A 20,073-nucleotide genomic window follows, 5' to 3' on the forward strand; every position below is an offset into this window, starting at 1 on the left:
CCCTGCCCCCTCGGCCCCCGACACGGCACGTTCCCCTGCCCCCGCCCCGACACGGGCACGTTCCCCTCGGCCCCCGGCCCCGACGCGGGCACGGCCCCTCGGCCCCTGACACGGGCACGTTCCCCTCTGCCCCCTCGGCCCCCGATGCGGGCACGGCCCCCTCGGCCCCCGGCCCCCGACGCGGGCACGGCCCCTCGGCCCCCCCGACGGGCACGGCCCCCGGCCCCCGACGTGGGCACGGCCCCCTCGGCCCCCAGCCCCCGACAGGCACGGGCCCCTCGGCCCCTGACATGGGCACGTTCCCCTCTGCCCCTCGGCCCCCGATGCGGGCACGGCCCCCTCGGCCCCCTGCCCCCGACACGGGCACGTTCCCCCTGCCCCCGACGCGGGCACGGCCCCTCGGCCCCCGGCCCCCGACACGGGCACGGCCCCCTCAGCCCCCGACATGGGCACGGCCCCCTCTGCCCCCTCGGCCCCCTGACGCGGGCACGGCCCCTCGGCCCCTGGCACCCCGACACGGGCACGTTCCCCTGGCACCCCGCGGGCACGTTCCCCTCTGCCCCTCGGCCCCCGACACGGGCACGTTCCCCCTCGGCCCCCCACTCCCTCTCCCCGACAGGGGCGTGGTGGGGGGTCCCCTCTGCCCCCCTCCCCCGACGCGGGCATGGCCGGGGGAGGGGGACCCCCCCACCTCGGCCCCCCGGATAAATGGTCACAAGCCTGGGAAAGGTGCCCAGGGGGCGCTGTGAGTAGTGGGGGGGCTGGGGGGGGGCTCAGCCTGGGGCGACCCCGCCCACCTCTCACTCAGCCAATGAAACACAAGCAAATCAGCATTGTGTCTGTGCTAACCGCCGCCCACCTCCTTCCAGTCAGATGTGATTGGCTGGCCTGCTCGAAGCCTAGCCAATCACTGAGCAGGACCTTTAAGGGGGTGTGGCTAGGGGAGGAGCTCAGCCCACCCCTGCCCAGCTCATGCCCCTCCTCCCTGGTCACTAACCTGCCTTTTCTGCCTCCAGTCTGCAAGTTCACGGCCCACGAGCGCTGCGCCCGCCGGGCGCCCCTCAGCTGCATCAGCACCTACGCCAAGTCCCGCAAGGACACCAGCGTGAGTGGGGGGCAGGGGCCCCCCGTGGCCGGTCCCCAGAACCAGCATCTGCCCCCAAGGGCCTGCCACGGGCTCACTAACCCACGGACAGGGGGGAAACTGAGGCACCGCGCGCCGAAGGGACTTGCCCCTGATGGGCTGACACACTGTGGGACTAGAACACAGGAGTCCTGACTCTCAGCCCTCCCCCACCCCCCTGTAAACCACTAGACTCCCCTCCCAGAGCCAGGAGAGAACCCAGGCGTCCTGGCTCCCAGCCCCCGTAGCGCTCACTGTCCCGTCCCTCCCCAGGCGCAGAGCCACGTGTGGGTGAAGGGCGGCTGCGAGGCCAGCAAGTGCGACAAGTGTCAGAAGAAGATCAAGAGTTTCCAGAGCCTGACGGGGCTTCACTGCGTCTGGTGCCACCTCAAGGTGGGTGCGACACCCCCCCTCCCCCCGGTGCCCCTGTCGCTCTGCCAGGGGCTGGGGGCAGCTTCAGGGGAGGTGGGGCCAGAGCATGCGCCGTGCTAACCCCCGTCTCCCCCAGATCCACGAGGAGTGTCAGCCCAGCGTGCCCCCGACCTGCGACTGCGGGGCCCTGCGCGACCACGTCCTGCCCCCTTCGGCCATCTACCCCGTGGTGCTGGTGAGTGAGTCCCCGCCGGGCGGATGGACCTGCCCGGAGCCGCTGGCTAGGGGCTTTCTGGACCAGGCCGGGCGCCTTTGGGAGGCCTGCCAGGCTGGGGAGTTCCCCCCGCCTCCACGCTGGGGTGAGACCAGAGGCCACCGGCGAGGGGCTCTGTGCCCCACTGGGCTTTGAACCCAAAGCAGCAGCTCGTCCCTTGCCCCCACGGAGCCCCTGGGGGCTGCTGGATCCTCTCCCAGGGCTCCGGGCCCGTCTGGGCTCTGGCACCGGCTCTGGGCTTCTGCCCCCACGGAGCCCCTGGGGGCTGCTGGATCCTCTCCCAGGGCTCCGGGCCCGTCTGGGCTCCAGCGCCGGCTCCGGGCCCCCGCCCCCACGGAGCCCCTGGGGGCTGCTGGATCCTCTCCCAGGGCTCCGGGCCCGTCTGGGCTCCAGCGCCGGCTCCGGGCGGAGTCCCCAACGGAGCCCCTGGGGGCTGCTGGTTCCTCTCCCAGGGCTCCGGGCCCGTCTGGGCTCCAGCGCCGGCACCGGGCCCCCGCCCCCACGGAGCCCCTGGGGGCTGCTGGTTCCTCTCCCAGGGCTCCGGGCCCGTCTGGGCTCCAGCGCCGGCACCGGGCCCCCGCCCCCACGGAGCCCCGGGGGGCTGCTGGTTCCTCTCCCAGGGCTCCGGGCCCGTCTGGGCTCTGGCACCGGCTCCGGGCCCCCGCCCCCACGGAACCTCCAGCGCCAGCTCCGGACCCCTGCCCCCAGGTGACGTCCTGGCTCTGGGTTCCAGGAGAGGCAGAACAGCCAGAAGAACGACGGCGGGACCCCGGTGGAGGAGACGCCGCAGCCCTGCACCACGCCCGAGGGCCAGGCGCTGCGGGTGAGTGGGGGCGACGCCCCAACGGCGCTGCTCTTCGGCTGGCACCTGCGGGGCGCGGCCACCTGGAATAGGCACCAGGCGAGGCCCCATGGCAGGGCCCGGGCGGGGGCGGGGCTGGGATTTCAAAAAATGAGGGAGTTTATCCCTGCCCAGAACGAGGTAACACCCCGCCCCCCAGGTCAGCTATTCCTATCCGGTGCCCCTCACTCCCGACCCGTAGCCCTCTGCTCGCCCAGCCCCCTGCTCCCCCATTCCCCAGCCCTGCCGGTGCCCCTCACTCCCGACCTGTAGCCCCCTGCTCCCCCATTCCCCAGCCCTGCTGGTGCCCCTCACTCCTGACCTGCAGCCCCCGCTCGCCCAGCCCTGGGCTTCCCGGCCCCTCCTTCACAGTGGTCCATACACACCGAGGACACTCGCTATTGGCTCATACAGGGCACAGTGGCTCCCTCCGGTGGCAGAAGGTGGCCATGCAACTTGGCCACAGCAGCTGCCTCCCCTGAGCCGGTGCGGCTGGAGGGAGCCGGTGAAACCCGGCGCACTTGGCGTCGCCTCGGCAGGCACAGACCCCGACACGGGCACTTCTTCCCACGCCCGCAGTGGCACTAGCCAGGCGTTGCCTTGCTGACCCCCCAGCCCCTCGGCACGAGCCGCAGATCCCCGCCCCGGCCGTGCCGCGGCTGCTGCTGGGGTGCGGTCGTCCTGATGGAACCCGGCTGCGCTTTGCTCTGGCCAGCGCTCGTGACTCACTCGTGTCTCATCCTTTCGTTTCCCCCTTTCCCTCACCCTGCAGATCATCCCAGTGCCCGACACCCACCCCCTCCTGGTCTTCGTCAACCCCAAGAGTGGCGGGAAACAGGGGGAGAGGTAAGAGAGGTGGGATCTAGTGGGGGGGGGCGCTCTTGGGAGACAGGACTCCTGGGTTCTATTTCTGGCAGTGCGAGAAGTGTGGGGTCTAATGGTTAGACATGGGGCGGGGAGGGGCGGAGGCAGGACTCCTGGGTTCTATGTCTGGCAGTGTGAGAAGTGTGGGGTCTAACGGTTAGACATGGGGGGGGGAGGGGGGGAGGCAGGACTCCCGGGTTCTATGTCTGGCAGTGCGAGAAGTGTGGGGTCTAATGGTTAGACATGGGGTGGGGGGAGGGAGGCGGCAGGACTCCGGGGTTCTCCTCCCAGCTCTAGACTGTCCGGGAGGGGGCGTGTCCATGGCGATGCCCGGTGGGTTCTAGGCTTGTCGGCGCCGCTCCTGAAACCCCTCCCCTCGTCTCCACGACCAGGGTGCTCCGGAAGCTCCAGTATCTCCTCAACCCGCGGCAGGTTTACAACCTGATGAAGGGGGGACCGGCCCCCGGGTGAGTGAGAATTCAGGGGACCCGCGGCCTTTCGCGGGTGGGGCTCGCCCCCGCCCCCTACTGGACTCTTGCCCACATTGCAACGCCACGGGGCAGCTCCACAGTATGAATGGGGTGGGGGCGAGGGTCAAAGGGCATCGGCCAAGTGAGGGCTCTGGCAGCCCCAGGCTGGGCTAACAGGGGGCTGCGGGTCGGGAGTGAGGGGCACCGGCAGGGCGGCGGGGTGCAGGGCTGGGTTAACAGGGGGCTGCGGGTCGGGAATGAGGGGCACTGGCAGAGCTGGGGAAGGGGGGAGCCCAGGGCTAGGAGAGCAGGGGGCTGCGGGTCGGGAGTGAGGGGCACCGGCAGGGCGGGGGGGTGCAGGGCTGGGCTAACAGGGGGCTGCGGGTCGGGAGTGAGGGGCACCGGCAGAGCGGCGGGGTGCAGGGCTGGGCTAACAGGGGGCTGCGGGTCGGGAGTGAGGGGCACCGGCAGAGCTGGGGAAGGGGGGAGCCCAGGGCTGGGAGAGCAGGGGGCTGCGGGTCGGGAGTGAGGGGCACCGGCAGAGCTGGGCGGGAGCCCAGGGCGGGTCAGGGTTTAACTGACCCTTGGGGAGGATCTGGCAGGGAATCGCGGGGGGAATCCGGGCCCCGGCGCTGACCCAGCTCCGTGTCTCTGTTCTCAGGCTGAACTTTTTCCGGGACGTGCCAGATTTCCGGATCCTGGTGTGCGGGGGGGACGGCACCGTGGGGTGGATCCTGGACGCCATCGGTAGGTGGAAGCTGGAGGGGGAGGGGCAGTAACCTGGCCCCCCCACTGACCATCCTCCTCTCGTTGCAGATAAAGCCAACCTGCCCCGGCGCCCCCCGGTGGCCGTGCTCCCGCTGGGCACCGGCAACGACCTGGCGCGGTGCCTGCGCTGGGGAGGAGGTGAGTGACGCCGGGGGGGGGAGCTGGGCCCATGGGTCTGCCTGGCCTGGCACCCCCGGACCCCGTCAGAGCAACGGGCACGGCCTGCCCAGATCCCCCCGCTCAGCCCAGCTGGGGCCCCGCTGCCCGTCTCTGCCTGGGCACCTGGCACCGCCCCCCCCTGACGCCCTGCCCCCGCCCCCAGGCTACGACGGGGAGAACCTGGGGAAGATCCTGAAGGACATCGAGAGCAGCAGCGTCCTGCCCATGGACCGGTGGCTGGTGCAGGTGACCCCCGAGAACCCCGCGGAGAAGGGGGACCCCGTCCCCTACGAGATCATCAACAACTACTTCTCCATCGGCGTGGTACGGCCGGGGGGGGCCCGGCACTGGGGGGGCGGTGGTTTGGGGGGGCCCCCAGGATGCTCAGGGCCTGGTCAGTGTCACCCCCGCAGGGGGCAGCCGCTGGGCTCTGACTGTGTCTGTCTCGTCTCCAGGATGCCTCCATCGCTCACCGCTTCCACCTCATGAGGGAGAGGTACCCCGAGAAATTCAACAGCAGGTGAGCGGGGCAGGGGCCGGCCGGGCAGGGGCGAGGGGGCATGGCAGGGGTAGGGGCCGGCCGGGCAGGGGGCAGGGGGCATGGCAGGGGTAGGGGCCGGCTGGGCAGGGGGAGGGGGCATGGCAGGGGCAGGGGCCGGCTGGGCGGGGGCGAGGGGCAGGGGGCAGGCTGGGGGGCAGGGGCTGGCCGGGCAGGGGGCGAGGGGCAGGGGGCATGGCAGGGGCCGGCCAGGCAGGGGGCGAGGGGGGCAGGGGGGCATGGCAGGGGCCGGCCAGGCAGGGGGCGAGGGGGGCAGGGGGGCATGGCAGGGGCTGGGCTGCCAGCCGCGCTGTAGCCTAGGGGTTCCCGGAGGTGGGGGGGCCCTGGTGTCCCATGTGGGTCCTGCCAGCACCCTGCCCCCACAGCGCCCCCTGCTGGGACGGGAACAGCTGGGCACTCCCCTCCTCCCCCTCCAGTGCCCTGCCCGCCCCCACGGCGCCCCCTGCTGTGGTTTGGTTTGTTCTGGTTTCCACCCGGGGTTTGGGGGCTCTGGTTCCTCTCCAGGATGAAGAACAAACTCTGGTATTTTGAATTTGCCACGTCTGAGACCATCTTCGCCACCTGCAAAAAGCTCAAGGAATATCTGAGCATTGAGGTGAGGGACAGCCCAGGGCTGGAGAGCTGGGAGCGCCCCCCGAGCTGGCCCTCCTGCCCTGCCCGCCCCCAGCGCCCGCTGGCGGATCCCAGGGCTGGAGAGCTGGGAGCGCCCCGCGCTGCCCCCAGCGCCCCCCCCCGCTGGCAGAGCCCAGGGCTGGAGAGCTGGGAGCGCCCCCTGAGCTGGCCCTCCTGCCCTGCCCCGCCCCCAGCGCCCCCCGCTGGCGGATCCCAGGGCTGGCGCATCGGCCAGGCGAGCCGGACGGCCTCGCTAGGGTGGGGGCTGGTTTAAGGAGGCCCCCGGTTGGTAACTCGGGCCCTGCCCCCCCAGTGCTGCGGGCAGCCCCTGGACCTGAGTGGAGCCCTCTCGGGGGTCGCCGTCCTCAACATCCCCAGCATGCACGGCGGCTCCAACCTCTGGGGCGAGACCAAGAAGCCGCTGGGCGAGGCCCGGAACGCGGGCGGGGGGAGCCAGCCCCAGGCCGTCACCGACCCGGAGCTGCTCAAGACCTGCGTGCAAGGTGCAGGGCGGGGGGCGGGGCCTCAGGCGGAGCGGGGGCGGGGCCACCTCTTAGGTGCATGGCGGGGGGCGGGGCCTCAGGCGGAGCGGGGGCGGGGCCACCTCTTAGGTGCAGGTGGGGGGCGGGGCCACCTCTTAGGTGCAGGGCGGGGGGCGGGGCCTCAGGCGGAACGGGGGCGGGGCCACCTCTTAGGTGCAGGTGGGGGGGTGGGGCCCCAGGCAGGTTTCAGGCTAATTGTGCATGAACACCGGCACAGCCCCCCTTGGCCCCTCCCACTAGGCGGAGCCATTAGAGCCCCGCCTCCTTAAAGGCACAGCAGCCTATGGGGGGGTTGGGAGGGGAGCTCCCCAGAGCAGGGGCGCACCGGGCACCCCCACCCCCTGGTGCCCGCTGACCAGCCCCACTCACTGAGGACTCGTCCGCCGGCCCCCGGAGCTGGCTGCGGGGGGGGACCCGTGTGTGGGGGCTGGGCTCACTCATCCCCGGGCCCCCGGCAGCAGGGGCCCCAGCGCTGACGGCCCCTCCCCCCTCGCTCCCCACAGACCTGAGCGACAGGCGGCTGGAAGTGGTGGGGCTGGAGGGCGTGATCGAGATGGGGCAGATCTACACGGGGCTGAAGAGCGCAGGAAAGCGGCTGGCCAAGTGCTCGGAGATCACGCTGCGGTGAGCGCTGGGGGGTCCCCCGGGGGCGGTCGGCCCCCCGTGGTACCAAGGGAGGCTGGCTCAGCCCTGGCCTCCCGCTCCTGGGACCCGCCCCATGGTGGGGGCGGGGGGGGTGCTCCTGTCTCACACCAGGGTCTCCGCAGGACCCTGAAGTGCCTGCCCATGCAGATCGACGGGGAGCCCTGGATGCAGCCACCCTGCACGGTAAGGAGCCGTAGCGGGGTCCCCCCGTGCTCCCCAGAGCCAGCCCTGCCCCCCAGCGGTGGGGATCCGGGGCCCCTGCAGCGTTCCCAGCCCCTGCGAGAGGCCTCAATAGACCCCCCTACCCCGCCAATCTGGTGGGGGTGTGAAGGAAGCCGGGGCCGCCTGGCGTTGTGGGGGTGGGGGGGCCAGGCGGCGGAGACGGGGCCCGTTTGGAGTGGGTGTGGGGCCCGGGGGCCCCTCGCTGGCTGAAGGGCAGGTGTTGGTGCGGTTCGGAGCTATGGGGCTGCAGTGCTGGCAGCCCACCCGCCCCCCATGGACAGGAGGTGCCGGGGGGAGGGCAGGTGCATTACCAGGGAACCTGGGGTGGGGGGTGACCGGAGCTGGGGGAAGGGCCCCCCAGCGTGTCCTCCCCCCACTCTCTCTCTCTTTCAGATCAGGATCACCCACAAGAACCAGGCGCCCATGCTCCTGGCCCCGCCCCCCCGCTCCTCCAGCTTCTTCGGCATCAAGAAGGGACCCCATGAGTCGTAGGGGGGGCCCAGCTGGGGGACAAGGACCCCCCCCCGACCCGGCCACCTTGGCTCGCAGCGGGGGACAGCCCAACCCCCGGCCCGCTGCAGCCGGGATGCCCTGTATAGACCCATTGCGTCATGGGGGGTCACACCTGCGGCCCCACCAGCCAGGGCCCCTTCCCTGCCCGAGCTCCCCTGCTTGCCAGCCTGGGCCGTCCGTGGTAGCGAGCGGGGGCCGGGCGGGGGCCTTGGTCTGCCCCCCCCGCTGCCCCCCCTCCTCTCTGCTGTTTCTGCCCCATGATGGGGGCAAGGGGGGCGTATGTACCTGCCCCTCCTGTGCAGCTCTGGCCCCTGCGGGGAGTGGGGGGCAGCAGCGCGCTGGGCCCCCGCGTACCCTACATTCCAGCCCCCTATTTATTGCCCCCACAGTCCAACACCCCCCCCCTTGAGATTTCAAGTGCCTCATCTTACTAATAAAGGTCGGAGTTTTTGTTTTCTCCCCCCCCCCGTGGTCTCTGTTCTGGGGGGAGGGGCACAAACCCCAGTTCTCAGGCGGGGGGTGGGCCCCGGGGCCCCAGGCGCTAGGCCGTGGCTTTGACCAGGGTGCCCCTAGCCTGGTGCCTGTCATGCGCCCGGAGGGGTGAGCTGGGTTAGAGGCAGCGCTGCCTGGGGGGGCTGGGCTCACAGCGTCGCAGGACGCCTGGGTTCCTACTCCCAGTTCTGGGGGACAGTGGGTTGCAGGACGCCTGGGTTCCATTCCAGTCCCTGCAGGCACCTCCCTGCCCCCTGCTTTGCCTTCCCCTGCCGGAGGAGGGTGCTAAGCATGACCCATAGTGGGGGGGGGGGGCTGACTCCACATTGGGGGTGCTGGGTCCTGAATATCTCACCCCCCCACACGCATCGCCAGCCCCACCCCAGCATTCACCCAGCACCTTCCCTGGCGCGGACAGAACCAAGCCGACGCGGGCGGGAGTCTGAGTGTTTAATAGCTGGTAAGGACACGGGCACCCCCCAGCTGAGGGGGGGCTCCCTCCTCCTCCCCCCCGTGCTGTGGGGGCAGGGAGCAGTGCGGCTCTGGGGCTGGGCCGGGTCCTTCGGGGGGCGTCGCCGTCTCTACCCCACGTTGCCGCTCAGCAGGGGGCTGCTCTCGCCGGTGGGCGCGGTGCCCCAGGCCTGGCGCAGGAGGAGACGCAGGGCGGCACGGTCGGGCAGCCAGGCCCGGGGCAGGGGGCTGCGGGCGGGGCCGGCAGGCAGGGGTCTGTACTTCACACGCCTGCCAAGGGGCAAAGAGAGGGGGGTGGGGTCATACCTGGCCAGCTGGAGCTCAGGACTGGGGCCCCCCCTCCAAAAAAACCCCACCACATGGGGGCTGGCTCCACGGAGGGCAGCCCACAACGCCGGGAGCTGGGTTCGCCCTAATTCTGCCACTGATGCACCGTGCCTCAGTTTCCCCCTCCATAACTGGGAGCTCAGAACCCCCCCTTTGTGCAGCAGGGAAGCTCTTCGGGGCAGGAGCTGGGGCTGCACCTGGCCCAGTGGGGCCCTGATCGTGGCCAGGGGACGCTGGGCAGTGCCCAGCCCCGGAGAGGGCCCTGATCTTAGCTGGGCATGTGGGTGCTGCTGGGCTGGGCTGGGGGGGCGGTTGGTGCCCTGGCTCTGGGAGCGGCGGGACCGGACCGGGCTGGGCTGGGCTGGGTTGGGGGGGCCGGTTGGTGCCCTGGCTCTGGGAGCGGTGGGGCTGGGCTGGGCTGGGGGGGGGCGGTTGGTGCCCTGGCTCGGGGAGCGGCGGGACCGGCCCGGGCTGGGCGGGGGGGGCGGTTGGTGCCCTGGCTCTGGGAGCGGCGGGACCGGACCGGGCTGGGCTGGGGGGGCGCGGTTGGTGCCCTGGCTCTGGGAGCAGCCGGACCGGGCTGGGCTGGGTTGGGGGGGCCGGTTGGTGCCCTGGCTCTGGGAGCAGCTGGACCAGACTGGGCCGAGCTGGGCTGGGCTGGCACGGCCCCGGCGGCCGAAGCGGGCAGGGGCAGGGGCAGGGGCAGGAGCTGGTCTCACCTGTAGGCGTAGGACGCGGCGCCGAGGGCCACGGCTGCCTGCATGAGCCCCACGATGAGTGTGATCCTGGGCGCGGCGGGATCGGCACCTGCAGGGCACAGACACGGGCAGCGGTGAGGCGGGGCCGCCAGCCAGCCTCTCCGTTACCCTCCCCCTCTCCCAGCGCCCGGGAGGGGGGTGCCGCCCCCCAAACCCAGGCCCTACCTCGGATGCTGACGTGGGTGCTGGCGACGGCCAGGCTGGCGGGGTTGGCCAGCGAGACGTTGAGGCAGTAGAGGCCGCTCTGGTTGAAGGCCTGGCGCAGCAGGAGCTGGCAGGCGGGCGCCGGCGGCACGGCGCTGCAGACGCTCTGCTGGGGGGTGCGGCACGTGGGGTCCAAGACGGTGGTGCAGACCTCGTCCGGCAGGCTGGGGGGAGGGGGCAGGTAAGGCACGGCCGGGGGGAGGGGGATGCCCGCAGGAGGGGGAAGGGCCAGGTGCCCCTGGGAGCCAGGCTCCAGCAGGTGCGGGGGCCACCCCAGTGCTGGGGGGATGGGATTATGCTGGGGGTGGCCTGGCCCAGGGGATCTCCCCCAGCCGGGCTTTGAGGTTCTGCTGCAGGGTGGGGCCGGGCTCCAGGCCATGGGGTGAGGGGGGTTGGTGCATGAAGCCGCCCTGCCAGCTGGAGCCCTGCCCGTCCCGCATGCCACCCCCCGGTGCCCCCTACCTCCCCTGGCAGGTCACGGTGAGCTCCACGGCGTTCTCGCCCGCCACCGGGGCCAGTGGCACCACCTGGACGATCTCCACGCTCTCGATCCCCTCTGCAATGGGCGGCCATTAGGGGGGGCACGGTGCCCCGATACCTGTCCCCGCCCAGCCACGGCCACCCCCGGAACCCACCGCTCCCCTGGAAGCAGCCTGCCCCCTCCAGCCCCCCCCCCCCCCCCGGACAGAGCCCAGCAGCGGAGCCGGCCCAGTGCCCATTGCTGTGGTCCAGATATAGGGGGTGGCATGGGAACGACTGGGGGCCCTGCACTGTGCCCCCTTCCCAAGCACATGGGGGACAGGGCACCCCCCATTCAGGGTGAATCTCGGGCCAGGCCCTAGTGCAGACTCACCCCCAGGGACCATGGAGCCCCTGGATTTCACCAGTGCCCCCTGCCCCGAGCCCTGCCAGGCTGGGACGGCCCCTCCCACGCCCGGAGCTCTGTGGCTTGTCACTGCCCCGTGGCCGGCCTGCCCCCCCCCATTGCTCGGGGCCGGGGGCAGCGAGTGCAGGAGGCACCAGGCCCCAACTCACGGACGATCTCCAGCTCCGTCGAGAAGCTGCCGTATCGGTACAGGAGGCAGCCGGCGGGCGCCTGCCGCTTGGCCAGCACCAGAGCCTCGGGGGCGGCAGGATCCGCGTCTGCCGAGAGACGAGAGACAGGAAGGAGACTCCCCCGGCCAGGCCCGGCCCAGCCGGCGAGCCCCCTGGGTCCCAGCTGCCCCGCCCGCGGACGCCCGACGTCCTGGCTCCGGCCGCTGGGCCTGGGACCATGCTGCCCCCCCACGCCAGGCGCAGCCGCGACCCGCTGCCCTCCACAGCACTCGGAACCAGCGCCCCGTATCCGGCTGAGCCGAGCCTCCCCGGCCTCAATCCCCAGGCAGCCCGGGCAGGACTCTGCCCCCCACAGCCTGAGAGCAGGCCCAAGCTGGACCCCTGAGATCATTGGAGCGTGGGGGATCTTTTGGGTCAGCCCCGTGGGACCCCCCTATGCAAGGCACCCACCTGCCACTTCCAAGCTAGTGTTGGCCACGGTTCCTGCCATGCTGGCCAGCGGGTTGGCCACGGAGGATGCAAACGTAGGTGGCGAGGTGCCCGGCGGGTTGGCCACGGAGGACGCAAACGTAGGTGGCGAGATGCCTGGCGCGTTGGCCACGGAGGATGCAGATGCTGGTGGCGAGGTGCCCGGCGGGTTGGCCACGGAGGATGCAAACGTAGGTGGCGAGGTGCCCGGCGCGTTGGCCACGGAGGATGCAGATGCTGGTGGCGAGGTGCCCGGCAGGTTGGCCACGGAGGGTGCAAACGTAGGTGGCGAGGTGCCCGCTGGGTTGGCCACGGAGGACACAGATGCTGGTGGCAAGGTGCCTGGCAGGTCCCCAGTGGCAGAGACAGAGGCAGGGAGCGGCGGATCCACAGAAGCCACAGCCAGGTCTGAGCCGGCGGCGATGACGGTGCCCACGGCCTCAGGTGCCACGGCGGGCACGGTGGTGCCGGTTTCCGAGGCAGGGGTGGGAGCTGCGGTACTGGCGGCGGCCGGGGTCGCAGCACTGGGGAGGGTGGTGCCCGTGCCGGGCTCTGCGGGGCTGGCAGGGACGGAGGCAGGGCCTGCCGTGGGCGTCGCTGGCTCGGCCGTGGCGGTGGGCGCTGCGGGCAGAGAGAGCAAGAGCTGCAGCCGGTTCCAGGCTGGCACCCGCAGCCCAGCCCCAGGGACATGCCCGCCACTTACCCACGCTCGGTGCCGGGGTCTGCGTGGGGCCCCCGCTGGGCGCCAGGCTGGCTGGAGCCGAGGCGGAGGTGGGCTGCGCCGGGGGGGCCGTGGTGGGGTCCACGACCGGTGCCGGCGAGGTGCTGCCGCAGGCCACGGGGATGGCAGCCTGGAGCACCACGCGGGGCCGGACGGGGCCGGCCTCCAGGTAGGTGTGGGTGACGGTGCTGGTGCGGGAGATGAGGGTCCCGCTCTGGTCCCCGAAGTCCCAGGAGTAGGAGACGTCGGCGGCCTGCAGGTAGCGGCTGGGGTCGTGCAGCCGGACGCTGAAGGCCACGGCCCGGTTCTGCACGAAGCGCCGGTCGCCCGTGTCCACGTCTAGCACCTGGGCGATGTCCACGGCGAAGGGCACCTGGTCTGGGGGGGGGCAGGGAGACTCCAGACCTTTGTGATGGGGTCCTGCCTCCTGGAGCCCCACAGACCCCGGTGCCCCCCTGCCCTCTGGGGCCCCACAGACCCCGGTGCCCCCCTGCCCTCTGGGGCCTCACAGACCCTGGGGTCCCCCTGCCCCCACAGACCCTGGCCCCCCCGCCCCTCCCTAGACCCAGGGCCCCACATACCCCAGGGTGTCCTGCCCCCACAGGCCCAGGCCCCCACAGGCCCAGGGCCCCCCCGCCTCACAGACCTGGCCCCCCTGCCCCCTGGAGCCCCACAGACCCCAGGGTGTCCTGCCCCCACAGGCCCAGGACCCCACAGACCCTGGGCCCCCCTGCCCCCTGGAGCCCCACAGACCCTGGCCCCCCCGCCCCACAGACCTGGGCCCCCCTGCCGCCTGGAGCCCCACAGACCCTGCCCCGCCCCGCCCCCACAGCCCCATGGTTCCTCCACCCTGCCCTGGGACCTGCTCCATGCCCCGACCTGCCCGGGGAGCTGCTCTGGGGCGGGGGCGAGCAGAGCGGAGCGAGGCCGTGGCCACGGGACGGGGCAGGGAGGTGGAGGAGGAAGAGGAGCCCGTGGTGCCCAAACGGAGCCCGTGGTGATGAGGGTGAAACCCGTCCAGGCCCCTCCCGCCCAGCAGCCCCCGGTCGTCGCCCCCTGCCCTGCCCGGGCCTCACCCGTGATGCTGAACTGGGACGTGGCGCGGCCCATGGGGATGAACTTCTGGCGCCCGCGGTGGTGATACACCTGCACGTCCATGGCATAGGAGCCCAGGGGCACGCCGGCCGTCTCCACCGTCAGCAGCGAGGAGGGGCCGTCTACCACCTGCCAGTACCGCCCTGGGGGGGGAGAGGTCAGGGGGCAGCCCAGGAGGGAGCAGGGGGGCAGAGCTCGGGGGCACGTGCACCCAGACCCCAGTTCTGACTGGAGAGGGTCCTGCAGCGTGGGCTGGGGGCGCTAGTGGCTAGAGCAGGGGGCTGGGAGCCAGGACTCCTGGGTTCTCTCCCAGCCCTGGGAGGAGAGGGAGGTGTCTTGGTTACAGTGGGGGCTGGGGGGTTACCAGGAGCCAGAACTCCTGGGTTGTATTCCCAGCTCTGCCAGGGAGTGCGACTGGGGCTCGTCTGTGCCTCAGTTTCCCCATCTGGCCTAATGGTAGGAAACGCTGGGAGAAGTAATTGGATAACGTTGGTTCGGGGGCTTTGAAGAGTAGAAGACGTCGAGGGATACTGGGGGGCGCCGGGGGCCAGCCTCAGGCTAGAGTCCCCCATGGGGTGCCGGGGGCCACCTCTGCCCATTGGGCGCTGGGGGTCAGCCCCACCCGTGGGGTGCCGGGGCCAGCCCTGCCCGTGGGGTGGAGCCTTCTGCCGTGGCCCTGCCTTCTGTGGGGCTCCCTCGGCGAGGGGCCTGCAGGGTGGAGGGGGGACCAGGGAGGTGCCAGGCAGTGGGGCAGGGAGCCGCCTCTCACCCCAGGTCCGCCAGACGTAGACGAATTTGCTGCGCTTGCCCCGGGCGCTGGCGGGGAAGGGCTGCCCGTCGGGGAAGACGCCACCAGGGCCCTCGCCCAGCTCCTCTGGGAAGACAGCGTCGCCCTGTCTCACCCGGGTGCCTGCAGGAGGGAAGGAGGCCGTTAGTTCTCTCCTGGCTCTGGGAGGGGAGTGGGGGCTAGTGGTTAGAAAAGGGGGGGCTGGGAGCCAGGACTCCTGGGTTCTCTCCTGGCTCTGGGAGGGGAGTGGGGGCTAGTGGTTAGAAAAGGCGGGGGGGCTGGGAGCCAGGACTCCTGGGTTCTCTCCTGGCTCTGGGAGGGGAGTGGGGGCTAGTGGTTAGAAAAGGGGGGCCTGGGAGCCAGGACTCCTGGGTTCTCTCCTGGCTCTGGGAGGGGAGTGGGGGCTGGTGGTTAGAAAAGGGGGGGCTGGGAGCCAGGACTCCTGGGTTCTGTTCCCAGCCCTATCTGGGGAGGGGGTTGCCCTAGGGGCAGCCAGAGCTGTTTCTGCCCCGCCCCCACCCCACCACCCTGCCAGGCCTGGGAGCAGGCTGAGAAGGGGGCAGATCCTGCGTGGAGCTGGGGCGGGGGCAGCTGCCGCTGGGTGGATCTGGTGGCGCTGGGGCGGGGGAAACATCTGGACCCCGGCCTGGGAGCCCCTTAACTCTGGCCCACATGGCCACTAGCAGCGCTTCTGCCCCCCAGCACCAGGGGACCATGGGGCGGGCTGGGCCGCCTGCCCCGAATGCAGCCCGGAGCTGCCACTGGCAGATGGTTCAACCGCAGGAGCAGGGAAATCAGGGGGGTCAGCACATCCTGGCACCGGCCCCCCAAGGGGGTCCTTTCAAATCCAGGGGACTAATGCGGGTGGCTTTCGAGGCAGCTCCCTATAGAAATACCAGCTTCCCCCCCACACCCTATAGAAATCCTAGATCCACTGCCCCCCCATATAGAAATACTGTGCATGCAGCTGAGCTCCCCCCGGGAATACTAGCCCCCCCCCAGCAATACTCTCCACCCCACGTGCTGCTGAAATACCGAGGGGGGGCACGTGGTCCCTCCGAGCCCCAGAGCAGGCGCGTCGCGGCGGAGGTGGGGGGGGGGGCGGCTCACCGTTCACGGTGCAGTTCTGGCTCCACACGACCTGGCCGTCGGGCAGCACCGTCTGGGTGCCGGGAAAGCGCAGGGCGATGGCGAAGGTGGCCCTGGCGCCCGTCATGGTGGGGGCGTCGTTGCTGATGTCAAAGGTCACGGTGCCACCTGGGAGGGAGAGGGGAAAGCAGCCAGCTGGTGGGGTGCAGATCGGGGGAGGGGTGCAGTTCCCCCCCCCCCGAGTGTTTCCAGCTTGTCACAGGATGAATCCTTCATCCCTAATGCCTCCACTCTGCCGGTGCCCCTCACTCCCGACCCGCAGCCCCCTGCTAGCCAAGCCCTGCCCCCACCCCCTGCTCTGCCAGTGCCCCTCACTTCCGACCCGCAGCCCCCAGTGGCACAGCGTTGGGCTCAGAGGGGCCAGCCCCTACCTCTCCAGCAGTTCTGCTGCCGGGGGTCGCCCTCCTGCCAGCGGGGGTACAGCTGGGCGTTCCAGGACCCCTCGACCGAGGGCTGTCGGTTCCGTCGATCGCTCCCCTGGCCTCTGCTGCCGGCCCCTGGAGAGAGACGGGATCCGAGATGGGATGGGATGGGATGTGGGGGGGCAGTCCCTGAGCCCAGCTGGCAGGATCAGACCCTGGCCTCGATCCCCCGCCAGGGCGTGCAAAGACCCGTCACTGCCCGGGGTGGATCAGGCTAGAACAGAGCTTGAGTGTTCCCCAGTGGGGTGAGGGCTGGAACCCAGGACGCCTGGGTTCTGTGCTGAGCTCTGGGAATGGAGAGGCCTCTCCTGGGTTAGAGCGGGGAGGGGAGGGGGCAGGTTTAGTCAGGACGCCTGGGTTCTGTGCTGAGCTCTGGGAAGGGAGAGGCCTCTCCTGGATTAGAGTGGGGAGGGGAGAGGAGGGGGCAGGTTTAGTCAGGACGCCTGGGTTCTGTGCTGAGCTCTGGGAAGGGAGAGGCCTCTCCTGGGTTAGAGCGGGGAGGGGAGGGGGCAGGTTTAGTCAGGACTCCTGGGTTCTGTGCTGAGCCCTGGGAAGGGAGAGGTGTCTCGTCTCCTGGGTTAGAGTGGGGAGGGGAGAGGAGGGGACAGGTTTAGTCAGGACTCCTGGGTTCCGTCCCCAGCTCTTGTGTGGAGTATGAACGAGGTGCTTTGCGCTCCATGGTGGGAAGGCTGCAGGGGGGAGCGCGGATAATTCCCCACAAGGAGAACGGTGGGAGATTCACTGCCCCAAAGCACTGGGTGTGGCACCACCGCTGGGGCAGGGCCCATGGCCCCCGGCAGCCTGGGCACCACCTGTCTCCTGGCGTCCCGGCTGAGCGGCAGCGTGGGATGGAGACTCTAGCCGAGGCACCTCCAGGCTCCCGCAGACAGGCTCAGCCCCACGGGCCCCCAGGCAGGGGCGGCTCTAGGCACCAGCGGGCCAAGCGCTAGCGCATCCTGGGGGAGGGCGTCATTTGCTCGTGTGGAGCTCCCGCCGCATGCCTGCAGAGGTCCACCAGCCGGCGACGCGGGACGGGCCTGCCGCAGGCTCCCGGCGGCGGGACCCCCGGCTCCAAATGATGCCTCCCAGGATGCCGAGGGCGGAAGAGGACGGACTGGGAGCCGCTGGCGAAGCGCGGCGCCGCTGCTCTTGCCGGGCAGCCTGAGCCCCTGCCCCCAGGCTCCATCAGCTGGGCCCGGGGGGTGTCTGCGCCCAGCCTGGCCACGGCCCTCCCACCCCCCGTGCCCCGGCTGCCTGTGCAGGGAGCATGTGACCGATCTCCCACCCAGCACTCGGGGCTCCAGGCAAAACCCATCACATGGGCCTCTAAATCCTCCGCCGAGCCCTTGCATGTGACTCTCAGCTGAGTCCCTGGTGCAGGGTGCTCCAGCCAGCGCGGGGTTAATGCCCCCCCCTTTGCACCACCTCTCAGCGGGGAGGGGGGAAGTCCCAGGCAGCCTCCCTGGGTGGGACGGGGGATGGAGAGCTCGCTGCCCTTCCATATCACACCTGGATAGTGTGACCACTGGGGGTGAAGGGCGGGGGGTCTCGTGGTTGGAGCAGGGGTGGGGCTGGGAGTCAGGACTCCTGGGTTCTCTGCCTGGCTCTGTGAGAGGAGTGGGGGAAGGTGGATTAGAACAGGGGGCCTGGACTCCTGGGGTGTAGTCCCAGTTCTGGGGTGACTCATTGTATGACTTGCATCATGTCCCTGTCTCCCTTCGTGCCTCAGTTTCCCCAGCTGTACGATGCGGGGAATGCCAGCGACCCCGTTGTCAGGCTCAGCACCTGGCAGTGAAGCGCTTTGGGATGCTTGGGCAGGGAGGGGAGACTTCCCAGGGAAATGGTCTGACTTTCAACGCCCCCACCCCACGCCCAGCAGACATGGGGCCGGACAGGCAGCCCCCCTCCCCCCCGCAGTGTCTCTCCACTGAGAAGTGAGGCCTTCAGGGGGGCTCCCCGCTGCAGACAGGCCCTAGAGAGACCAACAAGGGCGGAGAATCAACTGCCCCCCAAACCTGCCCCCTTAGCTTAGGGGATCCCCGGCAAGCCCCTGGGCCAGGTGTCCAGGCCTCCCCCTGCTACGGGTGCAGTGTTAGTTCTCAGCACAGGGCGGGGGGTCTCGGAGGAGGCAGGAGGGTCAGCTGGGGGGGACTGCAGGGGGCAGTAGGTAGGTGGGGGGAAGGGTCCTTGCAGCGGTAGGTTGGGGCTGGGGGAGTGAGGACATCCCTGCGCCTGGCACAGCGCAAGGAGCTGTACGGCGATTACCCAGAAGCCGCTGCCCCATCTCCTCCCCGTCCGCCCTTGGGGAGCAGAGACCAGGCCCCCCAGGCTCCCTCCTCAGGAGCGCAGTGGGGTCCCCCACTGGGTCCCCCTCCCCGATTCAGCCCCATTCCAGTCTGCCAGACGTGGGGCCCAGGGCGGGGGATTAGCAGGGGCTCTGAGCCAGCTCCCCACGCGGTTCGGCTTTACCGCCGCCCCCCCCCGGCCCCCGTTAATCCGGCAAGAGGCTTCCCAGCGGGGCGGGGCCACATCCCTGCTCCAGCCACGCCGGGACGAGGAGGGTTAAACCCACCAGAGCACCCAGCAGCTCCAGCCTGGAACCGGCCCGGCGGGCGCCCGGCCCGTCTCCCTGCGCAGCCGCTCGGGGGCAGCCGACGGACGGGGTGAGGCTGGCACTGCCCTGGGCCGCTCCCCACCCTGCTCCCCAGGCCAGCCTGGCCCAGAGCAGCTTTGAGGCGGGGGGCTCGGGGCGCAGGCAGACCAGGCAGTGGGGTGGGCTAGGTCTGGGTTGTGGAAATACTGGGGATGGGTGAGGGGCAAGGGGCTTTGGGGTCCCCAGGGCGTAGCACCGTCTCTGCTCTCACTCTCAGCCCAGGGAGCTGGCCCAGCCATGGGAGTCTGTCTGTCTGTCTCCTCTGCAGGGGGGAAACCCTCTGCATGCCCAAAGGGGGCACATTAGATCTGGAATTGCTATGGGGGGGGCTATAGGGGATATTCACCTCCGCTGCTCCCCCCCACCCCAGGACTTTAAAATCCCTTCACATTTTAGCATCACTGCATCCAAAAGCACCTACCCCCCCCCAAGAAACGTGCTCCCCCCTGCAGGGATGGAGCTGGGGGTCTGGGTCAGTTGGGGTCTTTGCTGCCCCTATTTGCATACCACCACCCCCCACCTTGTCTCCCCTTCAGCTGGGACCATCCGCCCCACACAGCAATCTGGGCAGGGAAGCGGGGGTGTCACCACGTTTGGGAAGCCCAGTGTGACCCCTGAGCTAGGCCATGGCAGGTCAATGCCCCCCTTGGCCCCCAAGGTTAAGATCCTGCGGAGCCTCGGGGGGGGGTTCATCCATCCCCGCCCCAGCGTTCTGGAGTCAGGAACGAGGGGTGAAGGGATTGATCCTGCCCTGGCCGGGGGTGTGGATCCTGCCTCCCCCCGCTCCAGGCCCGTGGCTAACCCTGAGGACGGGACCCCACTCACTGCGTTGAGCTGCAGCCGCAGCCAGCAGGGCCCAGGCAGCCACCAAGTACCAGCTCGTCCGCATCTCCCGGCCCGTCCTTCGCACCCGCCCCGCGCGCGCCTGGACCCCCGCGACCGACCGACCGACGGCAGAGAGGTGAAGCATCCCGGACGCCCTGCATAAGAAGGCACCTCCTTTGCATAGCCCCGCCCCCTTTCCTGGCACAACCTCAGGAAAATCCCCCCCCTCACCCCGGCAGCGGGGCGCGGGGGTGAGAACCAGTCACAAGTTTGTGTTTCTAGCACAATGGGGCCTCACTAGCTTTGCCTCCCAGCCAGAGCCTGGAATTTCGCGGGGCGAAGGACAGACACGGGTTTCCGCTCTGAGAAGAAAGCGTCTCTAACGATCACAGGCCGACAGGAGGGATGAGTAACCCGTGACGCAACCTCACTACGGGACAAGTCACCCCCACCTCGCTCGGGGCATCCGGCTGCTTCCATTCCCCCTCTCCCCGATACAGGACGAGGAGACAGGCAGCACCTTGAAACCTGATCAACGGAAACGTGAAACACACACACACAATTAGCAGGCGGAACTCACTGCTACAGGATACTGAAGCCGAGCACTTGCCTTCCAGCGGCAGGTCCTATAACACTAGTGACTTAGACCTGGCCAACACGCAGAGCTTCGCCTGGTTAATT

General features: G+C 70.4%; 2 protein-coding genes across 5 annotated transcripts in view; one reads left to right on the plus strand and one right to left on the minus strand.

The window, feature by feature from the left end:
- Positions 1–8,502, plus strand: part of DGKA (diacylglycerol kinase alpha) — a 31,091-nt gene extending 22,589 nt beyond the window's left edge. For all 4 annotated transcript variants that reach the window (XM_039514138.1, XM_039514137.1, XM_039514140.1 and 1 more), the window contains 15 exons: positions 1,017–1,105; positions 1,397–1,516; positions 1,632–1,730; positions 2,503–2,592; positions 3,383–3,456; positions 3,867–3,941; positions 4,606–4,691; positions 4,761–4,850; positions 5,035–5,195; positions 5,327–5,391; positions 5,935–6,025; positions 6,356–6,545; positions 7,088–7,208; positions 7,352–7,412; positions 7,845–8,502. In XM_039514138.1, coding sequence (XP_039370072.1) covers positions 1,017–1,105; positions 1,397–1,516; positions 1,632–1,730; positions 2,503–2,592; positions 3,383–3,456; positions 3,867–3,941; positions 4,606–4,691; positions 4,761–4,850; positions 5,035–5,195; positions 5,327–5,391; positions 5,935–6,025; positions 6,356–6,545; positions 7,088–7,208; positions 7,352–7,412; positions 7,845–7,943 — 1,511 coding nt within the window. In that variant the 3' untranslated portion in view covers positions 7,944–8,502. The remainder of the gene's footprint in view (positions 1–1,016; positions 1,106–1,396; positions 1,517–1,631; positions 1,731–2,502; positions 2,593–3,382; positions 3,457–3,866; positions 3,942–4,605; positions 4,692–4,760; positions 4,851–5,034; positions 5,196–5,326; positions 5,392–5,934; positions 6,026–6,355; positions 6,546–7,087; positions 7,209–7,351; positions 7,413–7,844) is intronic.
- A 396-nt stretch (positions 8,503–8,898) lies between these two features.
- PMEL (premelanosome protein) lies at positions 8,899–19,514 on the minus strand. The gene is made up of 13 exons (XM_039514143.1): positions 19,393–19,514; positions 15,864–15,989; positions 15,454–15,600; positions 14,326–14,466; positions 13,538–13,699; positions 12,444–12,839; positions 12,092–12,361; positions 11,723–11,911; positions 11,252–11,359; positions 10,679–10,772; positions 10,178–10,380; positions 9,974–10,061; positions 8,899–9,197 (listed from the first exon to the last, which is right to left on the minus strand). The coding sequence occupies exons 1-13, from the start codon at positions 19,454–19,456 to the stop codon at positions 9,038–9,040; spliced, it is 2,148 nt and encodes a 715-aa protein (XP_039370077.1). The 5' UTR covers positions 19,457–19,514; the 3' UTR covers positions 8,899–9,037.
- Positions 19,515–20,073: the final 559 nt, after the last annotated feature.

This window comes from Mauremys reevesii, linkage group 25, assembly GCF_016161935.1.
Source record: "Mauremys reevesii isolate NIE-2019 linkage group 25, ASM1616193v1, whole genome shotgun sequence".
In the NCBI taxonomy this organism is placed as follows: Eukaryota; Metazoa; Chordata; order Testudines; family Geoemydidae; genus Mauremys; species Mauremys reevesii.